This window comes from Choloepus didactylus, chromosome 9 (assembly GCF_015220235.1).
Source record: "Choloepus didactylus isolate mChoDid1 chromosome 9, mChoDid1.pri, whole genome shotgun sequence".
In the NCBI taxonomy this organism is placed as follows: Eukaryota; Metazoa; Chordata; class Mammalia; order Pilosa; family Megalonychidae; genus Choloepus; species Choloepus didactylus.
In genome coordinates, this window is record NC_051315.1 from 106,644,182 (window position 1) to 106,668,247 (window position 24,066).

The window sequence follows — 24,066 nt, forward strand, 5'->3', positions numbered from 1 at the left end:
CACACCCCTCGGTCATGAACCACTTTAGCAAATTTCTAAAAAAAAAAAAAAAAGCAAATAGTGTGAATACAGAACCTGGAATAAATACATTTAGTTCTCAAAACTAATATTTCTAGTTACGTGCTAATGTCTGAAAAATGTCAGGAGTTTCCATAAAGAACATGCAAAATATGGAATAAAGCAGTTACAGGAAATATAGTTTATTTCTAAAAATAATTGATATTTAATGGTTATTGTTTGCAAAGTATAAATTGGCTTGACCCAAACTTGATATAATTTATTTGTAGACTATTCTTAAGTTGCAAAAAAAAAAACTGTCAGGTCATTAAGTGCCAAATAAAGTTATTGTATAAAGCATTATTAGACTAAAAATGTACACCATAGGAAAGGGGGACACAATTGGGAGACATAAGAGAGTTGCTGTGCTTTCAGACTGGGCCCCAGAATGCACTTACATAGAACAGAGTTGCTGACTGGCACTGAGAAGCAAAGCTGCCCCACCTGCCAAAACCTGTAGCTGAGTCACCCAGCTGAACTGCTAACCACGAGCAAGAAAAAACTAATTGTTTTAAGCCACTGATATTTGTAGTAGTTATACAACAATAGGTAATCAATAGATGCAGCTACTCGTGAATGTTATTACCTTGCTTTTCTAAAAATTTGTTCCATATGCATGTATTTGCATATATATAAGATATATATATATATTTGGATATTTATATTGTTTTTACTTAGTGGCTAATGATATCCATTTTGTGACTTGCCATATTTTATTTCCCTATGCTGTTGTTGATGTTTGGATAATTTCCAATTTTACTAATACAAACAATGCTATAGTGAACATTATATACAGATCTCTTGGTGCATGTGTCCAACGGTTTCTTTATTTTTTTTTTTTTTAGTTATTGCTGGGTATAGACTTTATTTTTTTTATTTTTTTTTACAGGAGATGAATAAATTTATTTATCCTGTCTTTCTTTTTTTTATTTTCATTTTATTGAGATATATTCACATACCACGCAGTCATACAAAACAAATCGTACAGTCGATTGTTCACAGTACCATTACATAGTTGTACATTCGTCACCTAAATCAATCCCTGACACCTTCATTAGCACACACACAAAAATAACAAGAATAATAATTAAAGTGAAAAAGAGCAATTGAAGTAAAAAAAAACACTGGGTGCCTTTGTCTGTTTGTTTGTTTCCTTCCCCTATTTTTCTACTCATCCATCCATAAACTAGACAAAGTGGAGTGTGGTCCTTATGGCTTTCCCAATCCCATTGTCACCCCTCTTAAGCTACATTTTTATGCAATTGTCTTCGAGATTCATGGGTTCTGGGTTGTAGTTTGATAGTTTCAGGTATCCACCACCAGCTACCCCAATTCTTTAGAACCTAAAAAGGGTTGTCTAAATTGTGCGTAAGAGTGCCCACCAGAGTGACCTCTCAGCTCCTTTTGGAATCTCTCTGCCACTGAAGCTTATTTCATTTCCTTTCACATCCCCCTTTTGGTCAAGAAGATCCAATGGTTTCTTTAGAGCATCAGTTCTCAAACTTTTGGCCTCAAAAGTTTGGGATCTTAAAAATTATTAACTACCCAAAAATAAATTTTGTTTATGGTAATAGCTAATTATATTAACTGTATTATAAATTAAACTTAGAAATTTTAAATGCATATTTATTAATACATTTAAAATAAGTATAACTCATTGCATGTTAACATAAATAAATTTTTTTCAAAAGAACATAATTTCTCAAACAAAAAAGTTAATGAAAAGAATGACTTTATTTTACACTTTTATAAAAATCTTTAATGTAGGGCTTGATAGATGTCAACTATGGGGAATACCTTCTCTTTTCTGTTTTTCTTTTTTTTTTTTACCCTCAGCAGAAGTTTATATATTTTATGAGTCTTTTCAAAGAGCCACTTTTGGTCTTTGTTAATTTTTCATTGTATTATTCTATAGGGTATGGAATAACTTCTCTGAATTTAAAGTTGCATGCTTAGCCCAACAATTTTCAGCCTTTTTTTTTTCATTAAAAGCAGGTAAAAAAATTAAATACTCATCAAACCACTGCTTCCACTTCACCCTATAGTTTTGATATATTGTATTTTCATTGAGGTCTAATTATTTTCAAACATCCATTATTGCTTCTTCTGTGATATGTACATTATCTAAAACTGTTTTAAATTTACTCATATACAGGTTGTAACAAGGATATATTTTTGTTATTTATTTCTACCTATTGAATTTTGGTCAGAAAATATAGTCCATATGATAACAATTCTGTTAAATTTATTAAGACTTGCTTTATGGCACACTAGTTGTCTCTTCTTGAGCTGGTTTGAATCTATTGTGTACCCCACAAAAACCATGTTCTTTTAATCCAATCTTGTGGGGGCAGACCTATTATGGATGGGATCTTCTGATATGGTTGTTTCCTTGGAGATGTGACCCACCCAATTGTGGGTGAGACCTTTTGATTACATTATTTCCATGGAAATGTGACCCTGTCCATTCAAGGTGGATCTTAATTCATTTACTGGAGTCCTTAAGAAGCTGAGAGAGCGAGAGACAGAAGCCGAAAGCAATGCGATCCCGGAGCAAAGGACCAGCGGACACCAGATGAGCCTTCTCAGTGACAGAGGTGTTCCAGGCATCACTGACCTTTTCCTCAAAGAAAGTATCTACCTCTTGATGCCTTAATTTGGATATTTTCATGGCCTTGGAACTGTAAATTTGTGAACTAATAAACCACCATTGTAAAAGCCAAGCCATTTTTGGTATATTGCATTTCCGGCAGCCTTAGCAAACCGAAACAATTCTTATAAATGTTCCATATGTACTTGAGAAGAATGTATAGTTTCCAATTAATTGGTGCAGTATTGTATATAAATTTGCATGTGTGTGCACATGTGTGCCAGTTTGAATGTATTGTGTCCCCCAAATGCCATTATCTTTGTGGTCTTGTGGGACAGACCTTTTGGTGCTGGTTAGATTTGCTTGGAATGTGCCCCACCCAGCTGTGGGTGGTGACTTTGGTGGAATACTCCCATGGAGGTGTGACCCCACCCATTCAGGGTGGGCCTTGATCAGTGAAGTCATTTAAAACATGCTGACTCAAAGAGACTGGACGGAGTGCAGCTGTGAGTGACGTTTTGAAGAGGAGCAAGCTTGCTGGAGAGGAACGTCCTGGGAGAAAGCCATTTTGAAACCAGAACTTTGGAGCAGCCGCCAGCCACGTGCCTTCCCAGCTAACAGAGGTTTTCCGGACACCATTGGCCATCTTCCGGTGAAGGTACCCGATTGCTGATGTGTTACCTTGGACGTTTTGTGGCCTTAAGACTGTAACTGTGTAGCAAAATAAACCCCCGTTTTATAAAAGCGTATCCATCTCTGGTGTTTTGCATTCCACAGCATTAGCAAAGTAGAACAACGCATATTCATGAATATACATATATGTATATATATAGGTGTATAGATATCCATTAAATATTATAATTTTTGCTCTTCACACCATTCATATCTTTATTTACATTTGAATTTTGAAATAGAAGAATAAATTGAATTAGAAAAGTAAATTGAGAGACACATGTAAATCTTTCACTTTGATAATAAATTGTCATTTTTGTTTCTAGGGTTCCATCATTATTACTTTCTCTCAGTTAAAGTGTTTTGATATAATATATATTTTTAGACCTTTCTATGAATTAAACTTTATATCACTATATCGGGGCTTTCTTTATCCCTAATAACACATTTTTGCCTAAAGATCTTTTTTTGTCAAATATTAATATATCTACTTCATCTTAATTTTCATTTCTTTTCTCTTATGTATCTTTTTTCCCCATCCTTTTACCTTCAGCCTTCATATGTCTTTTATGAGTTGAGTGCCTTCTGTTAACAATGTATAGCTGAATTTATCCTTTTTTTTTTGGTCCAAATTGAAAAATCATTGTTTTATAATTTCCCACTTTACCCTATTTATATTTACTGGGAATAGTAATGTGTTTGGATATATTTCTACAATCTTATATTTTTTGTTTTTCACTTGTACCACTTTTTTATTTCTTTATTTTTTCTTCATGTCTTGCTTTCATTTGGATAGATTAGATTTTTATATTTGTTAGTTTCTCACCCATTTTTTTCCTATATTGGTTTAGAAGTTATAAACTCTATTCCTGTTCTTATAGTGGTCTAAAATACCTATAGCAGTCTAAAATTAATCAATGCCTTCCCTTCCCTTCAGAGCAACACAGGAACATTACTAATATTTTTATTGTTGTTTTTCTGTTATTTCTTCCAATGCTTTTTTACACAAACATTTGAATATACTTTACCAAATTCTTTGCTCACCATTCCTTCATTTCAGAACTTCTTTCTTGGAATTCTCCCCCACACCCAAAATATGTCCTAAGTAATTCCTTTAGAGGAGGACTGCTTACTTGGTTGGATTTACCTTTATTTGCCCTTGTTCTTGAACTCTGTAGAAATTTCATCTCTGCCACACACCATCTCTGTGAAGTTATTCGAATGACTGGGAGATACTGGCACCCATCTTATAGGATGGTTGTGAGGATTAAACATATATGTGTGTGTGTGTCTGTGTGTGTGTGTGTTTAGTGTAGCTTCTGGAACATATTTTTTTTTTCCTTTTGCCCTTCCTCTTTTTCTAATTATTATTATTGTTTCCTATGATACTTTGCAGTTTCATTGAAATGTATCTTGGTGTAGATTTCCTTTTGTTTATCTTGTTTGGTATACATTTTCCTGCCTGATTCTGTCATTTTAGATCTTGAATTTTCCAGTTTCTGTAAATTCCCAACCTTGAATTCTTTGAGTGTTTCATGCTTACCTTTATTTCCATACTCTTCTGGGATTCTGATTAGATAAACATTAAATTTTTTTTTTCATTCTCTCTTCCCTGTTTCTTAACTTCTATACTTGGGTCCCATTTCCTGGTCTATCTATCTCTAGTATTATTATTAACTTTTTTTATGATTTAGTTTCTAATTAATTTACTCTCCCTTTTGAGGTGTCTAATATGCTTTTTACCCCTTCCAGTTCTAATTTAAATTGTTATAATTTCTTTTTTATTTCTAAACTGTCTATTTTATTTAAGATCTGATTATTTATTTTTATAGCCTCTTGTTGCTTGATGATTTTTATTTCACCTATTAATTCTTTACACATTTCATACACAAATATATTATATATCTTGTAACTACAACAACTGTAGTCCTTCAGAGTGCAAGTCTTTCTTAATTTTATTATCTCACTCTTAGTTGTAGCTTTTTATTTCTTAATGTTTGTTAGGCAACTTTTTATAAGCCCTTACTTGGTTGATTTGATTTTTGTTTTTGATGGCTTAAAGCAACAGAAATTTATGTCTCAGTTTCTTGCCTCTTTCTAGCTTCTGGTGGGTTGCCAGCAGTCCTTGGACTTCCAGTCTTTGCTTATTTCTTCTGATGGTATTTCCCCTAAATTCTGTCCATGTCCAATTCTCCTCTTCTTGTAAGGACATCAATCATATTGGATTAAGGCGTGCCCTCATCCAGTGTGTCCCAAACTAACAACATCTACAAAGATCTGATTTCCAAATAAGGTCATGTTCAGAGGACTGAGGGTTATAACTAGAACATATTGTTTTAGGGGACACAGTTCAACCCAAAATGGGGTATATGGGAACTGTGTACTTCCTGTTCAATTTTCTGTAAACCTAAACTGCTCTAAAAAATAAATATATATGTGCATGTATGTATGTATGTATCTGTGTGTGTATATATAGAAAATATCACACAATAATAGTGTGGCTATAAGTAGCAGAAACTTTGATTAACTTAAACAAGAAGTCTAGAAATAGACCCAAATACCAACAGAAATTTAGTTTATGATGAAGGTGACATTTCAAATTATTGAGGAAGATTTCTATTCAATAAATAGGATTAGAATACCTGGTGGGATACAATAAAGTCAGAGCCACAAGTCATATTATGTGGTTGAATTTTGTCTGTGGAATGCTGAAGGCCTAAATTGTAATGATTTATTCTGCATGCTAACAACCTAGATCCACTTTTGCTCTTTTCAAAGGTTTTGGCTTAATGTAGGTGTTTCACATTTTGCTTCTTGTACTGTCATAGTGACCAGGGAAACCCTTTTGGATCTGAGCTCACCATTCTCTCTCTCTCATTCTCTTTCTCTCCTTCAGCCTTAGGAGAGGTCCTTTATTTTCTTATGAAGCAGAAGTATATGGCTTTCCGTATTTCAAACTGTTTTTTTTGAAACATAATTTTACATATGTTTATGATTTTGAAATTTTTCAACATTATAGTTATAATCTCTTTACAGTACAGTTACACTATATTAGAATGAGATGGTGAAAGATTTAAAGCTTTACCCCATAAGCTCAGGAACAATAGTTCAATGTTTGCTTTCACCATTGCTTTTCAACATTGTACTGGAAGTTCTAGACAGAGCAATTAGGCAAGAAAAAGAAATAAAAGGCATTTCATAATTTGGAAAGGAAGAAATAAATCTGTCTCTATTTGCAGATGTCATGGTCCTATAAAGAAACTCCAAAAGAATCCTCAAAAAAACTATTAAAGCTGATAAACCAGTTCTGCAAAGTTGCAGAGTACAAGATCAAAACACAATAATGAGCTCTGTTTCTATATGCCTGCAATTGACAATGCAAAATTGAAAATCCAAAGAATGGAAACAATTCCATTTATAATAGCCTTTAAAAGAAAATACCTAGAAATAATTTAACCTCAAAGACTTGTACACCAAAAACTACAAAATGTTGCTGAAAGATATTAAAGAAAACTTATGTAAATGAAAATACATCTCATGTTCATGGATTGGAACATTTAATATTGTTAAGATGTAAATACTACCCAAGGCAAATAAACCCATATGCCTATGGTCAACTGAATTTCAACAAGGGTGTGAAGTCTGTTCAGTGGTGAATAATAGTATCTTCAACAAACTGTTCTGAGCAACTGGATTTCTACATGTGAAAAAATGAAATTGGCCCCCCCCACTCTAATCATATATAAATATTAGCTCAAGATGGATCAATAACGTAAATATCAGAACTAAAACCATTAAATTCTTATAAAAAAGCAGGGTAAATCTTCATGATTTAGGATTTGGTAAACAAAAATTCCTGGATATGAAACCAAAAGCACAAGCAACAAAAGAAAAAAAAATAGATAAGTTGGACTTCATCAACATTAAAACTTTTGTGCATTAAAGAACACTCTCAAGAAAGTGAAAAGACACTTATCGAATGAAAGGAAATAGTCAACAAATCATGTATCTGATAAGGGATTAATATCCTTAATCTATAGAGAACTACAACACAACAACAAAAAGAAAAATAACCCAATTAAAAAATGGGCAAAGGACTTGAATAGGCATTTCTCCAAAGACAAAATATGGATGGTCAATAAGCACATGAGAAGATGCTCAGCATCATTAGTCACTAGGGAAATGCAAATCAAAACCACAATGAGATACCACTTCATACCAACTATTATAACAAGAAAGGACAATAAGACGTCTTGGTAAGCATGTGGAGAAATTGGAGCCATCATATATTGCAGCTGGGAATGTAAAATGGTGTACCCACTGTGGGAAACAGTTTGGTGTTTCCTCAGAAACTTATATATAGTATGCCATATGATTTGACAATTCCACTCCTAGGTATATAACCAAAAGAATTGAAAACAGGGATTCAGATACTTGCACAACAATGTTAACAGCAGTATTATTCACAATAGGCAAAAGGCAGAAATAACCCAAGTCTCCATCAACAGATGAATGGATAAACAAAATGTGACATATACACATAAGGAAATATTATTTTTCAGCCATAAAAAGAGCAAAGTTCTGGTAGATGGTATAACATGAAAAACTTTGAAACATTATGCTAAGTGAAATAAACCAGACACAAAAGACAAGTATTATATAATACCCCTTACATGAAACATCTAAAATAGGCAAATTCTTAGGGACAGAGAGTAGATTAGAGGTTACCAGGGGCTGGGAGGGCAGTATGGGGAATTATTGCTTAATGGGTACAGAATTTCTGTTTGGGATGATGGAAAAAAAATTGGAAATGCATAATGGTGATAGCTGTACAACATTGTGAATGTAATTAATGTCATGGAATTGTATACTTAAAAATGGTTAAAATGGCAAACTTTATGTTTATACATATATATGTTACCACAATAAAATTCAAAAAAAGAAAAAGATATTATGAGATTATTGTTTATATTTACTGTTGACTAAATATCAGTTTATATCACTTATAAAGAAATAATACTAATTCACTCCAGTTGTAATTATCCAATTGTGATCTTTGATTCTTCTGGCAAATGGTTTAAAGCAAGAGAAGCCTATAAAATGTTATGAAAGGGATTTTCAGCCGTAGGCTGAAGTCCCTAGACCAAGACTTTTGCTCATAATAGCATGCTAGTCCCTCAGAAAGATAGATTTGAGGAAGACAAATGTCTAAATTTTTATTTTTGATATTTGTGTTTGCGTTGATATTTTAGAAAAATGTATATGTTCAGTCTTTAATCTTAAAAGGAAAATTTTGAGTGGCTGGCATGAACAAATAAACAGTAACTGTAAAACAAAGGGCAGTTTTTGATGTCTTTCTCTTGGATAAGGACTACTTGTCATATGATAATCTTTTCAACTGTGCTAATTTGAAAAATAAAATAGAAATCCTTTTCTAACTTTAGAATATCCTCACTCCATAATCCACTTTCTTTGTAGCATCTTCAAGCTCTCCCTCTCCAGTGGCTGCTTAACAACAAGCAAAATAAACAAACAGTCAAACACAACACCTGTCTTGATTCTGCCATTCCCTCTCTTAAGAAATACTGGTCACCATTTCTTCTTCATTTCTGGAATAACTTCATTGATTTATATATTTATTTATTCTAGAAGCATTTACCTAATGATTGATACTGTAAAAATAGAAGAAACAGTTCTCAATCAAGAAACAGCATGGCAAGACAGGAGGGCAAAAAAGTAGTTCATTACAATTCTGGGAGAGAAGGTTTCTAAGGAAACTCATAGGAAACACATAAGAGGAGCAGGCAATGTGGAAGGATATAGAAAGGATGATGTCAGTAAAATTTTCTTGCAGTTGACACTTCAGCAAAACAAACAAACAAACAAACAAGAAATTTAGGTCTATTTCTGCTCAGGTCATTGACAACCAGTCATTTCTTAAACTGGCTTTTGTGTCCACAGTTGAAAGCCTGTGTATTTTAAACATCTGCTAATGACCTAAACGGCAAATCCAATGACTCATCCTCAATTGCTCAACACTTCAAAAGCTACCTAATTCCTTATTCCTTTCTTCCTGCATCATCCCAATTGCACTTATGGAGCATTTAATTAATCCAAACATAAACAATGCTGACCTACTGTTTTATATGGTATTATGTTTTAGAAATTGTCTTAGCCCATGTCTAAATTTTAATCACTCTAAGGGCACATCATCAACAAAGTCTAACACAGCCCTGAGCCCAACACATGCTAAAACATACCCTTTTAAGCAATTAACGTGGAAGTCATGCACAACAGCAGTTTCTCTTGTCAATTTGAATTACTAAATAATCCAAGAAAGTGTCTATTTGTTTAGCTATAAATATGATAACAGGATTTAGGAATTAGACATGCCAGTAAAAGTAGCAATAACTCATATGTGTGTGTTCTTCTGTACACATTAATTACTCACAGAATGCAGACATTCATTAAAAAAGCATTAATTTTTAACAAATTATCTTTTTATGTTTTTGAAAATAGTGGTAATAAATTGGCTACTTCAAGTGGTGACACTACAGTGAAACTATGGGACCTATCTAAAGCCAAGTGCCTTTTGACCTTTGAAGGACACAGCCATGCAGTATGGTCCTGCACGTGGCACTCCTGTGGTGATTTTGTGGCTTCTTCCTCACTGGATTCTACCAGCAAAATCTGGGATGTTCATAGGTAAGAAATACTTTAACATCATTGAGCCTCTCTGTTGATAAATATATATGGGCTAAGTTGTTTTATTTTTTGTTTTTATCCTTGAATGGATAATCATTAATAAGAAACTGTGCATTGATAAGATTAGAGAGAGCTACTTAAATAATCTGAAAAATCCATTTATAACTCCATTAATCTATGTTGATATAGTGATTTTTTTAAAAATATCAGTCTCAAAATCAAGTCTGTGTAATAAGATTAGAATTGCTTCATTGGGAGTCTGTTTTAAGCCCAATAGAAACAAATACTTATTTTAAAAAGATAGAATTTTAGTTTGCCCTTCCTCTCTGTACTATAGAATTAACAGTTTAATAGACCTGAATAAGAAATAATTATTTGCTTTGCGATTAATTTGAATATGTTACTACACTTTCCCTAATTATATGTTTCTTGGAAACTCACAAATTGCAAGGAGTAATGCAATTTATTATACATAAAATCCTATACAGTATCATGTGGCTGTAGACTTGGATACTGTAAACAAATCCATTTTGTTTCAGTATCACAATTCCTGTCATCAAAATATTTTGGGATGATTATTTCATCCTGTTAGCGATATAAATAGGATACAAAGAGATAAATTTAGCTACTATTGAATATGCTGATTGCTTCACCTAAGGGATGATGATTATGCATCAAGGTTCTGATAACAATGTCCAGATCTCTAATATGAGTAACAATGATGCCTGAAAATTTAGGAAAATAATTGTCACAATCACTGGAATATATTTTGTAAGAAAAAGATGAATTTGTTTTCAAGGTGGACACTCTCGATTTGTGGATCATGTGTAAGACCAGGTCCCTTGACAATTTTTCTGTTCTTCCTTAAACCAGGGTTAACATATTTAGAAGAGGGGGGGACGTAGGTGCTCACAAAAAATCACTAGATTTTCTACAAGGATTTAGTGAAAAGCATGCTAAGTCCTAAGCCCGATTTGATTATCTTCTGAGGACATATGCTAGTTGTTAGGCTATTGTCTCTCGGAAATAAAATCATCCTCCTACACTCTGCTTTTGTGATGTTGGAGCAAACCACAATTCTGCTGTGCCAGGTGACTCTGCAGGCCCTGTCAATAAGGAATGTTATCAGGAAACTGTAAGGCTGGAGGATAAAGAGACTTGCTTCTTGTGGGCTTGTTGTGGACTTCTTCCAGGGAGCACCACTCCAACAATTCTTCACCTCAGAAACAGCAGTGACATCTCACGAGAGCAGCTGAATCCACTTGGCATTCTTCCAGCACTTGCAGAAACAAACAGCCACATCATGCCCCCATCAAGTTCATTAGCCCCGGCTGATAGGCACCACCTCCTCAGAGGTCTGGGTTCCCAGCTCTGCAAGGCCCCTCTTCCACGCTCAGGAACACCAAAACCAGTTGACAAGCACCTCCTCCTCAGAGAGTTGAGTTTTAACTCGACAGACCCCCTCTTCAAGGTACTAAGCTTTAATAATTCTAGCCTATTCCTTTTGTTCCCTCAGTCCTAGGGGTGGTAGCTTCTCACATTGCTTTCTTTATGATACCTTAATGTTCTTTTTTTCTGTCCTTTTCAATTGCCTAGTTAAGAAATTTACACCTAGTGATTAATCCTATATATTGAATTTTCTCTGTTAAAATGATAGTGTCAAGTTCTGTCTCATGACCAGAACTTGAAAGATACAGTGCATTAATGGATTAATATCAAAATTCACATGAGTTATAAAGATACAGCTAAAAATGTTTGGCATACACTGAATGAAAAAAATGACTCTGAGTAAAATATTTTAGAACTCTTCCTAATTGAAATAGTGACATTTTCATATGTATGTTTTAATTCTCAGATGGATAATATTCACTTACTTGGAATTATCGATGATATGGAATTCTTAATTTATTATATTTTTCTATTCTGTGACCATGTGTCCTAGGTAGTTAAAATAGATTACCTAAAATTTTAACATTAGTATCTAATTTTAATTTTTATCATCTTTGATGAGGATCCTAACAGAAGACTATGGCCCATTCTAAAATATGGTATATCTTTAAATGTCTTGACCATTCCCAAAGTGCTTAAACTGTGATAAAAAAAACTGATTCCCAATAGTTACACTTACTTAGAATGATTTCAAAAGATATTACCCCATGACCTTGATACCCAAATACTGCAACTGCCTTCCCATAGATAGCTAGCAGATATTGATATAATATATCAAAATCACATGTGATTAATGCCAAATCCTTTAAATTTCAAACTTCCCATAAATGTCAAGAGCTCACCTTCATTACCAAGGACAAAAAGTTAATGTCAGTTTTGAAGTGGAGGTAGTAGAAAAATATTGAGAAATATGAACTAAGAAATTGTTTCTGTTGTGGCTAGAGAAAAACAGTCAAAGCACTCAACCCTAATCAAAGCATTCAGCTGTAATTTATGATTATTCATGGATCAATATTTTGTAGATGTGTCGAAAGCTAGTATCTTGTTTTAAATTTTCATAGGTTATTTGAACTAAGTGACTTAAGGGGAGAGGTTATTAATTTGGTAAGATGGATGATGGTAGAAGTTTTTCTATGCTGGGTCATATGCTTTTATCCTGACTTGAGAATATATTCTCCTCCTTTAGCTTCCAACCTTCCCTTTGAGTTCCTAACTTAGTCTTGAATATCTTTTAGTGGATATCATAATCTTAGCCTTTCAACTGTTTCAGGATTGAACATTACCTGATGAGGCCCTCTGGTTAGATCTTCACTAGAAAATTGGTCCAGTTGGAAGTAAAATAAATGCAAACATTCAACATCAAGAGCCACATTTATTAGGTGCTAATAAGAATATCTGTGGTACTCATAGTTGGGATGAGTCTACACTTCACAAGCATTCTTTGAAGATTTGATGGTCTTCTGAATGATTATATACAAAAAGTGGAAATTTATATGTTTCAGTTAGTGATCATTTATTTCTACCTTAGTTTTCAAGTTTCAAATATATTATCTAAAAATCAGTCCTAAAATACACATACACACTTGAACACACACACACACACACACACACACACACACACACACACCATTGTTACCAACGCACAGAGTGCTTGGCAGAGGGCAGGTTAGTTGAATGAAGAGTGAATCAACAAACCATATGAAAAAAGTGCTCATCCTGTCCCAGTCACATTTCAAACAAACTGTAACTTAATTGATCTGTTGGCTATACAAATTATGTTTGTTTCTTAAGAGGCATTTGTATGTAAGATTAATCAATAGGTATTCTTGAAATGCCTTAACACTGTGTTAAGCTGCATTATAGACATAAGGCCATTCTAAGACTCCATCACTGCCCTGAAATGAGATTACAAGCAATTAAAAAACCACAACAACTTTAAAGAAATCAGAGAATATGCAATGCATTTGCAATTTCTAATTTCAGGTTGGGTAGTCTGGCTGACTCTTGGCTCCTATCCTTCCAAAGTAATTGGCCATTTGGCTGAACATCTATACTACGCAGTCACCCAAATATTTAGAGGGCAAACCATATGTTTGCTTAGCTTGTAGCTTGAGGAGGCATTGGAGTATGGCTTCCCCAGCTACTTTTAACAAAGTATTATGCAGGCAAGAATTGAGTGGTTTGTAACCAAAGATGGTGGGCAACAGCAGGACTTGTAAAGACAACAGCTTCTTGACCCCCAAAAGAGGTAGAAAAGGCTGCTGTCATTATCTCCAAAAGTATTAATTCAGATGCCCTCAAGATTAAGTTGAGTGAGAAAAATAAAGTAGACTTAATAAGTATACTTAGAAATATACTTTTGTGATTAATGCCACATTGAATTAACTGGAAGAAAATATGGTAGGAATTTACTAAGTTTCTGAAAAAATGTAATTACCAAGAAAACCATGAGCTTAGCCTTAATAAACCCCTAACTCTTAGACCTGTAAAAGAACCCTCAGGATCTCAAGCTTGCATCCAAAGGAAGTGGACTTTGAGTGCTATAGAGTTTTCAAGGAAGGCACAGACCACAGCCACCACTTCAGATGTGGCATAGAGGATAATAGACAAAGAAGAATCTGCCATGAAACAAAGACAGAGGTCTCAAAAGTCAGTGGGCAAAGGAGCTTGTCCCAGGGAGAGAACCATGGCCCAATCAAGGAACTTCTCTTTACCGCCATGACAGAGTACCTTGTGATGCCTGCTTAGGATGCTATATGCTTCCATTTTTTTTTTTTTCAATTTCCTATATTGGAATTTATATTGTAGTTGTTCTGTCCATGCTTCACCACTGTACATTGTATTTATGGTAGGTGGGACTAGCAGAGCAGAAAATTTGTTTTTGTTGTGGTTGTTTTTGGTCACCAGACAAGAAACACCTCTGAAACTAAGAGAGTAGATTACAAATCATCCTGAGATCCTGAACTGTAAGTTACATGCAATACATACAGTGACTGAATTGTGTTGTCTCCCTTAGGGGGTCAGTGAACACTGTCTATGTGCAAGAAAGGTGAGCACAGATATTTAGTGGACAAAAGGGCAATCTGTGGCAGAGACTCCTAGCTGTTCATCCAAATCCATTTTTTTTCTTTCATATCAGTTGGTCACATTGTTGTCTATCTAAATGGATTTCTCAGCCTCCCTTTTAGTTAGGTGTGACCATGTCACTTAAGTTCTCTACAATAGAATATCAGTTGATATGATATGTTTCACCTCCATTTTTCCCCCTTATGATGGGATGGAATATGAATGGCAATGACTAGAGTAATCTTAGAAGCCAATTATTGAAAATGACAGAGTAGCTCTTACCCTATGTGGTAGTTTGAAGCCATATGTACCCCAGAAAAATATGTTCTTAAAGTTAATCCATTCCTGTGGGTGTAAACCCATTGTAAGTAGGACCTCTTGATGAGGCTACTACAGTTAAAGTGTGACCCACCTTATTCAGAATAGGTCTCAATCCTCTTACTGGAGTCCTTTATAAATGGAATGAATATATATAGAGAGAAAGAAAACCACAGAAGCAAGAAACTGAAAGTAACAAAACCCAGAAGAGAAGTGAAGGAGCAGCAGAGATGGCCATGTTCCTGGCCACAGGGCAGAGGAGTCAAGGATCTCCTGCAGTTAGGCTTTGGGAAGAAAGCATCACTTTCATGAAGCCTTGATTTGGACATTTTCTCAGTCTCAAAATTGTAAGTTAATAAATTCCCATTGTTCAAGCCAAACCATTTCATGGTGTCTGCTTTAAACAGCCCAGGAAACTAAAATACCCTGCTCAAAGTAAACCCACCCCCATTTCATACTTCCAGTTGGGACATTCTCTGTACTCTTCAGCAGTAAGGAAATAAACTATTTTGTTAAAGATATTATGTTTCTAGTTAATTTATTATAGCTCTTAAGCCTGCCCTATCCAATAAAGGCACCTAGGAATATTTTTCAGGTGACAGAATTTTCCCTCCTGACATTTTAATAAGTTACCTAAGACCAAATCTGCAATGTCTGCACAATTATTTGGGTGAAGTAGTGGGGTGGTTTGAAGCTATATGTACCCCCAGGTAAGCATGTTCTTAAATAATCCATTCTTGTGGATGTGAAACCATTGGAAGTAGGACCTTTTGATGAGGTTACTCCAGTTAAGAAGGTGTAGGCTAGCCTAATCAGGATGGGTTTTAGGCTTATAACTGGAGTCCTTTATAAGGAGAATGAAATTCAGACAGAGAGAAAGCCACAGGAAGTAAGAAACTGAAACCAATAAAACCCAGACAGACCAAGGAACACTACCATGTGCTTGCCATGTGACAGAAGAGCTAAGGATCGATGGCATCCAGCCCCAGAATGCCAGTTTTTGGCAAGAAAGCATTGCCTTAATGGCCCATGATTTGGGCTTTCTTTTAGCCTCAAAACTGTAAGCTAATAAATTCCCATTGTTTAAGCCAACCTATTTCATGCCATTTGTTTGAGCAGCCTAGGAAACCAAAACAGGTAGTAATGAAAATTCTGTGCTAATATAATACATTACTGTTCAACTCTCTCTACTTTTTCTTCCCTTACTCTTTTCTCACTTCCCATGCTTTACGTCTGCTGTGATACTGTTGGGGCCTGTGAAGCCCTACTTGCTGGTAGTTATACCCATAGGCTGAATGATTAGTTTTCATGACTGTTATTGTAAAAGTGGGTATAAATTATACAGCTATAATATATTAGGCTCTCCACTTGTGGAATACCAATTTAATAATGATAATTTCTTTTATACAATAAAACACACTGTTCTGGTTTGCTAAAGCTGCTGTTATGTAAAATATCAGAAATGGATTGGCTTTTATAAAGGGGATTTATTAGGTCACAGATTTATAGTTCTAAGTCCATAAAAGTGTTCAAATGAAGGTATCAACAAGAGGATAACTTCACTGAAGAACAGCCGATGATGTCCAGAACTCCTCTGTCAGCTGCGAAGGCATACGGCTGGCATCTGCTGGTCCTTTGCTCCTGGGTTGTTTCAAAAATGGTTTTCTCAAAAACGTTTCTGGGCTTCTGTCTTCACTGCTCTTTCTCAGCTACAGCAAATCCATGCTTCTTTCTCCCAGGGCATTTGTCTCTAAGCATCTGGGGGTCGTCTCTTAGCTTCTCTGTGACAAACTCTGGGCTTCATCTCTTAGCTTAGCAACATCCTTCTGTCTGCATCTCCAGGCGTCTCCAAGCATCTGCAGCTGTGTTGGCTCTTGAGTTCTCTTAAGTACTCCATTCAACTAATCAAGACCCACCCTGAATGGGTGGGATCCACACTTCCATGAAAATAATTTAATCAAAATTCTCATCCACAGTTGGGTGAGTCACATCTCCATGGAAACACTCAATCAAGAGCTTCCACCCTAATCAAAAGACAAATACATCTGCCCCACAAGATCACATTAAAGAACATGGCTTTTGTGGGGGACATAATAGATTCAAACCAGCACACATGCTGAGACTCTTAAGTTGATAGTAGCATTGACTATATTTCCTGATGAGCATCAACATTGCTGACTGCAGTCAAGCTGATGGAATATAAATAGTAACTTCCATATGGTTGACCTCATCATCTGTCTGTCTGTTTATTTATTTAAAAAATAAGCACTGAGCACTTACAATTTTTCCATGTATTGTCTAGTTGCTAAGCTATAGCAATGAACCAAATAGGCAAAAACCCTATCGTCATGTTGGTAGAATTCTATTGGGAGCAGAATGTCATTATAATGGATAGTGTTTAGAGGTTGTAAGATTTATAGAGAAAAAATAAAACATCAAAGGTAGAAAAGAATTGTGGGCATTGGAAAGGATTGCAACTTTAAACAGAATGGTCAGGGAAAGTTTCACTATGATGTTAACATTTGGATGAAGACCTGAGGGTGAGGCAGCAAGTCTAGTGGATATCTTGGAGAAGAACATTCCAGGGTCTTCTGAGCAAGGAGCTCCCTTATGGTGGTAGCAACCTTCATGTGATTGAGGAGACCAGTAAGATTGGAGTGTAGTGAACAAGTGAGTGAAAGTTAGAGGTAGGGGACTTATGTGGGCATGTGGTGGTTAGGTCATGTGTCAACTTGGCCAGGTGATGGTGCCCAGCTGACTGGTCAAGCAAGCCCTGGCCTACCTGTTGTTGCAAGGACAAATCATGGACTTAAATAATCAGTACATTGATTGCATCTGTGGCTAATTAAATCTGCATTTGGCCAAAGGAAGTGCCTATTGTAGTACAAAACATTTAATCTAATCAACAGAAGGCTTTTAAGGGGGAGGTGATAGCTTCAGCGAACAGAAGAGAGAACTTTCATCTCTACTTTGGCCAGCCAGCCTGTCCTGGGGAATTCATCGAAGACCTTCATCAAGTGCCAGCTCTCAGCCTTCTCTATGGAATTTGGACTCCTGCGTCCCCACGGTTGCGTGAGACACCTTTATCAAATCTCATACTAGTTACAGATATTTCCTGTTGGTTCTGTTTCCCTACAGAACCCTGACTAATAGAGGGTGTATGCATTTAAAACATTGTAGGGCCTTGTAGCCCATTTCCATGATTTTGACCTTTATTCTCGATGAGATGAGAAACTACTGGAGTGTTTTGAGTGTAAGAGTCACAAAATCTGTCATACAGGATGCTGAGATAGTAGTTGGGAACAAGGGTAAAAGTAGGAAGACCAGCTGGGAAGCTATTGCAATGATCCAGACATCAAGGAAATAGTGAAGGTGATGAGAATTGTGGTTATTCTGGAAGGATTTGGAAAATAAAGTTAGGAGTTGCTGCAGTATTGTTTGTGGTGTGGGAGAAAACAAATGAGCTGTTGCATTTTCAAATACCTGAAGGGCAAAAGGCACATTCTGCTTTTAACTGGAGGACTAATATGAACTTTTCCAGAAAATATGCATCAACTGAAATTCCAGAAACAGCAGCAGAATTAGGACTGCCTTCTCATTGTTCACCTAACATGAAGAAAACTGAATGTTCCCTCCTTTCCACTCGTATCACTTCCTTCCTAATTTAGTAATTCATTGGCCAATCACAACCCTTGGGCTGGATGAGATGAGAGAAACAAATGGCTATAGGTAAACGGAACAAATAGAATCAGACAAAGGAAATGTGAAATATTAGGGTTCTGTTTGGTGATACATTATTTAGTGATATGTACTTCTGCACAAAAAATGCACCAAGATGGTCACTAAAATGGGAATTATCTATTTATTATAAAACCAGTAATAATAGAATAGCACCAAACAAGTTATAAAAAATGGAGTTTAGTATTTGTAATATAAAGCATTCAGTTTATAATTTTTTCATATTTTTATCATTCACTTTGCACAGTTGGTTATATTGGAAATGAAGGGTAATATAATAGTAATGCTTTTAAAACATAAAGAAGTATTTAGACTCAGGGCATGGATTACTGATATGTTAATGCCTGTTTTTTATTGTAAGGACTCTCAGTTTGCCTTCTTATGCCTCAGAAGTCCAAAGTATGTATTAATAGGTTGTCCAAGTAACACTTGAAATGTAATAATGTTACATTTTAAGAAATTGTAAGATACTTAAATTGACCTCTTTTTATCAGTTTATCCTATTTTATTATGATAGTTAATCATCACATCTTTTTGGATTTTCATTTATATTAAAATGAATAGTTCCTCCTTTAAAAATAGGCTTAAAATGACAGCTAAGTATTATTGAAGATATGCATATAGATAAGCACAAAAAATGAAAAAAAAATGGAACAAAAATGTAGCATATCATATTTTCACTATCATTCCCACCCCAAAAAGAGTGCATAATTAATAAGCACTATTAAATAAATGTCTGTTTTATGAAGAAAAATATATTAAAGCTAAAACTCAGATTTTATTTACAAAGTTACAGAATATTATTCAGCCATAAAAAGGAAAGAAGACTGGATACATGTGACAGCATGAATGAACCTTGAAGACATCATATTGAGTGAAATAAGCCAGATACAAAAGGAAAAATATTATATGATCTCACTGATTTGAAATAATTAGAATAAGCAAACTCATAGAGCCAGAATCTAGAATATAGGCTACCAGGTGATGAGGTGGGAATGGGGAATGGGAAGTTAAAGCTCAAAATATGCAGGGTTCCTATTTGGAATGATGGAAATATTTCGGTAATGAATGGTGGTGATGGTATCACAACATTGTGAATGTTATTTACAGTGCTGAAATATATAACTGAATGTGAAAAAAAGAAAGCGGATGCATTTCCAGATGAAGAATTCATCAGCATGTTGGTACTTTAGGGTGATTAATTTGAAAACCTGGCATTATAATAAAAGTTATTTCAGGAAAAAAATAATTGAGAAACTCTCACAACCAATATGACGTGTAGGGGTTAAAAATACCTTGAACAAGTATTCACTGCAGTAAACATAATGTGAACCTTCTTTTATATCCTTGTATATGGATCAATAAATAGAAAGATAGATGTCAATAAAATTTTAACATTTAGTGCTATAAATGTATACGCCATATACTATCTCATATGAATGAGGCATATCATTTGTATCTAACTTGTGCTAAACAAGTTATACTTTCTGTTTGTTATCTCAGAAACCAGGTAAACTATATATCAGACATAATTTGAATGAGTTTAGATGGAACTATAATAGTCCAAAGCTGAATATATGTATTTTATAATATGACATATTCTTGCTGTATTGCCACCAATGAGAGCAAACACTTAACATATTAGAAAATGCAATACCTCTTTCCTGCCCCCAACAAAAATAATCTGGTCAACAGATGAGTCTTGGTCCTGTTCAGTGTCAATAAATAAAAGAGTTTCATTGTATTTATTCATTAATATATACAATTAATTAATTAATTAATTAATTCAATGTATATAAATATACATTGAAATAAAATGATGTGTAGCCATGGTACACATAAAGTAAAAGCTAAAAAATCACGTCTTTATATTTTAGGTTTAATTGGATATGTGTGTGTATATACAAATGTTAGTATTAACACAGTGTTTAAATGTTCAGTCAAAAATTAATTTTAGAGTGAAATAGAACTATTTGACTATCTTAAATCTTTTACATATGATCTAATCTAAATGTTATTTCATGTATTTATTTTTCTATGACTTTAAAAGCCACCTTGTCTCAAAACTATTTGAGACAGTAGACACTAAGTATAATCATGCCTCTTGGAATTGTTAAAATGGTTTTTATTTAAAGAAAATTCTGAGATTTGATTCAATTATAACTGAAATGAACTGAATGTCCAAGTACATCAAATCAAAATAAAAGAACTAAAGTAGTTGATATAAAAATAGCAAACAATAAAAAATTAAGTGGAATTAAACTAAATATTTCCTTATACAAAACTGTGTTGTTAGACAAGAAACACTCTCTGTCTTTCTTTACATAATAAAAATAAGTTTGTTTTCTTGAATAAAACATCAAGAAATGTAAGTTCCATAGAAATTTTGAATAATGTTACCTCAAAGTAGCTTGGGTTTGTGGACAATTCTAACAAGTATCAATGAGATTGTAGCTTGTTAACATGTGTCCTGGGAAGAAATAGACCCAAACATCCTCGGTCAAGGAACACTGAATGTTTATCCTCTGGCCTGATATTTGAACCACCTCAAAACCTAGAATAGGGCCTGCAGAAAGCACTATCTCTAGCAGGATTTCACCTTCCAGAAAAGTCATCTCTTCTGGTTTGGCCCATGGTTTCTTAAATTGTTTGCTAGATTTGACTGCAGAATTACTAAAACTTGCTTCTCTTACTTAGAAATTGATTGTTCATTCAATTATTCAATATTTACCAAACTGTGTGCCAAAACATATCCCTGGAGCTGGGGATATACAACACTGAATGAGACAGACAAAGCCCCTGGCCTTAGGTCACTCACATTATAGAGGAAGGTGTCACTGGTTATCCATGTCATATAAATCATTAGACAAGCTCCCTGACTAGGATATTGATCAAAAGATTAATTCCTTACTTTTAGAAATGCAAAATGAGTTCCATTGAGAGAGACTGGCTTTCTGAGTGTGTGAGACCATCCTAATTCTCTACTATTGGAAAGAACTTAAACCTTAGGAGTAAAAATCCACCAGTGAAGTGGACATTAAAAATAGTGCTTAGTCTTCTAATCTTTCCAGTGATGATTTTTTTAATTGGTATTTGGGTTTTATTAGTAGCCTGTAGTACCTGTCACATATCAACCACCAAGTAAGATAGTTTAAAGCAGTTTTGGCATGCAGAGTGAACTTTCCTGTGAGGACCCTATTTCAGTTTGGATGGGGTTATGATGTGAGTTTGTTTTTCTTTTTAGTAAGAAAGAAATGATGAATTTTAGAATAACATGCATTAGCAAAAAACAGTCGAAAACGCTATTCAGTGAAAACAGAAATAATCATACTAAGAAAAGTTGTATCCCATCCTGCTTATGTTTAAAATGTTTTGACCTCAGGCTAGTAAAATGCCTTCCTTAATTACATGATTTCTTAAGTATACAGAGAGATTCAAAGGTATCCAACTATAATTTTTCTGTATGCTAAGCAATGCAGACATGAAAAAATTAATCTTGATGATTTAGAATGAGTTAATAATAGTTATTATATGTATTATTTTCTGAATACATGTTAAAGTACAATTTTTACCCACAAATTTAGTTCTCAAATTTACTGTTGTAAATACATAGCAATTATCTAAATATTCATTTTAAGAGGTACAGTATTTCAGCCTAGAAACATAGTAGCTTGGTATAAAAGCCACAAATACTATAAAAGAAAGTGGACATTTGGCTATTTTTTTTCCTTGATTAGCTCTACTCCAGCTTTCTGACAGGTTTATAAAACCATCTGATGCTTCCAATTTTTAGTGATTTTTTTTTCATTTTATATTTCTATAGCTATTATGTGACAAATTAAATGCAATTTTTAGAGAATATTAATGCCAGTATCTCCAGAAAAAATTTAACTTTACTATTTTACATATATGAACTAATATATGATAGTTATATGCAAAACTATACTAATAAATTAGATGTCTGCATCCCAAAGATAGTGCCTGCCTGCTTAATATTCATTATGAGTTATAAATCTCTAACACAAATAGAATTGTTAATTAACAAACATGTTTTTACTATATGCAGTCTCATTTCCTCCTCACTCCTTTCTAAGTGGGTTACAACATGTTAGACTTGAGGCTTTCGGTGATTTCTCCAACAATAAATTAATTGTTCATTGTCTGAATTATCATGGCCTACTATCCACATGCACAGCCTTACTACTACAAACTACCAAAGAGCCCAATCCAAAACTGGAACTATTGTTCACCTTCCCCTAAGAGGCCATTGGGATTAATCCCATCAGAACTAACAGCTTGTTTATCTGGGTCACCACCAAAAAGCCAGCCATTATATTCCATGTAGATTCCATCTCTCTCTCTGCTCTGATCTCCCTTCTACTGTATGCTTTAGAATTCAATGTTTGTTATCAGCAAGTGTTCTATATCCTCAATTTATTCTCTGAATATATGCATATTCTTGCTTAAACTGGCTATCCTTTGAGGATAATGGATCCTGTAACTCCCAACCCCACAATCCTCCTCAATAAATTTACAACTTCTAATGAATATTAAGCATGTAGACACTGTCGTTGAAGTGCATACATCCAGTTTATTATTACAATTTTGCATACACCTATCATATATTAATTTGTATATGTTAAATGGTAAAGTTAAAATTGTTCTGGAAAAACACAAACTTCACTTACCTCTGGACTTGGACACCTTCTTCTCTAATATTTTTCCAGTATCCAAAACAGAGCTTGGAACATACTGGGAAACTAATAAGCATGTATTATTTACATAAACATAAATTAATGATTGATATTCCCTCCTTACTCTTCACTTTTACTTCTAGACTATTTTTCCTGTCCGTTCCCCAAAACACAGCTTCTTAGATGCATATGTTTTGAGACTGTAACATTAGCCAGCCTCCCATTTTATGGTCCTATATTGACATCCTGTTCAACCCCCTAATATTTTGAATAATTTAGCTCTTGACTTGTTGTCTTCATTGATTGCAGCATCAAGATCCAAGCAGAGAATTCATCCAATGCTCTGGCCTACTAGTTCTTTCATCCCTTACCTCCAAAGACTTCCAAAATCGTGATTTAGGTTTTCCTACACTATGAGCATCATCTCTTCTCAATCCAGCCTGTATACTCTAGTACCACCCACTCCAACAATTCTTTGATTCCACTGGAATGGGCAATTCATTTTCTCAACCACTTTTTTCCCCCCTTATTCACCCCTCTTCTGTGTGTACTTCCCTCTTCTTACCTGGGGTGGATTCCAATATCCATTGCAGTGATCTCTCATTCCCACACATTTTCAAAACCCTTGCCCCTCTCTTCCTCTACACTTACCCCAAATCTGATTAAACCAAATTATCTGCTTACTCTGTATCCACACCTGGCCAGCTGAACATTGCTAGAATAAAAATGATACAGCCTTGCTGACTGGTCTTGCTTTATATCTGTAGCCACACCTCA

General features: G+C 34.6%; 1 protein-coding gene across 3 annotated transcripts in view; it reads left to right on the forward strand.

The window, feature by feature from the left end:
- SPAG16 (sperm associated antigen 16) overlaps nucleotides 1-24,066 on the forward strand; it is a 1,128,509-nt gene that overhangs the window by 615,007 nt on the left and 489,436 nt on the right. For all 3 annotated transcript variants that reach the window (XM_037849695.1, XM_037849693.1, XM_037849694.1), the window contains exon 12: nucleotides 9,839-10,024. In XM_037849695.1, coding sequence (XP_037705623.1) covers nucleotides 9,839-10,024 — 186 coding nt within the window. The remainder of the gene's footprint in view (nucleotides 1-9,838; nucleotides 10,025-24,066) is intronic.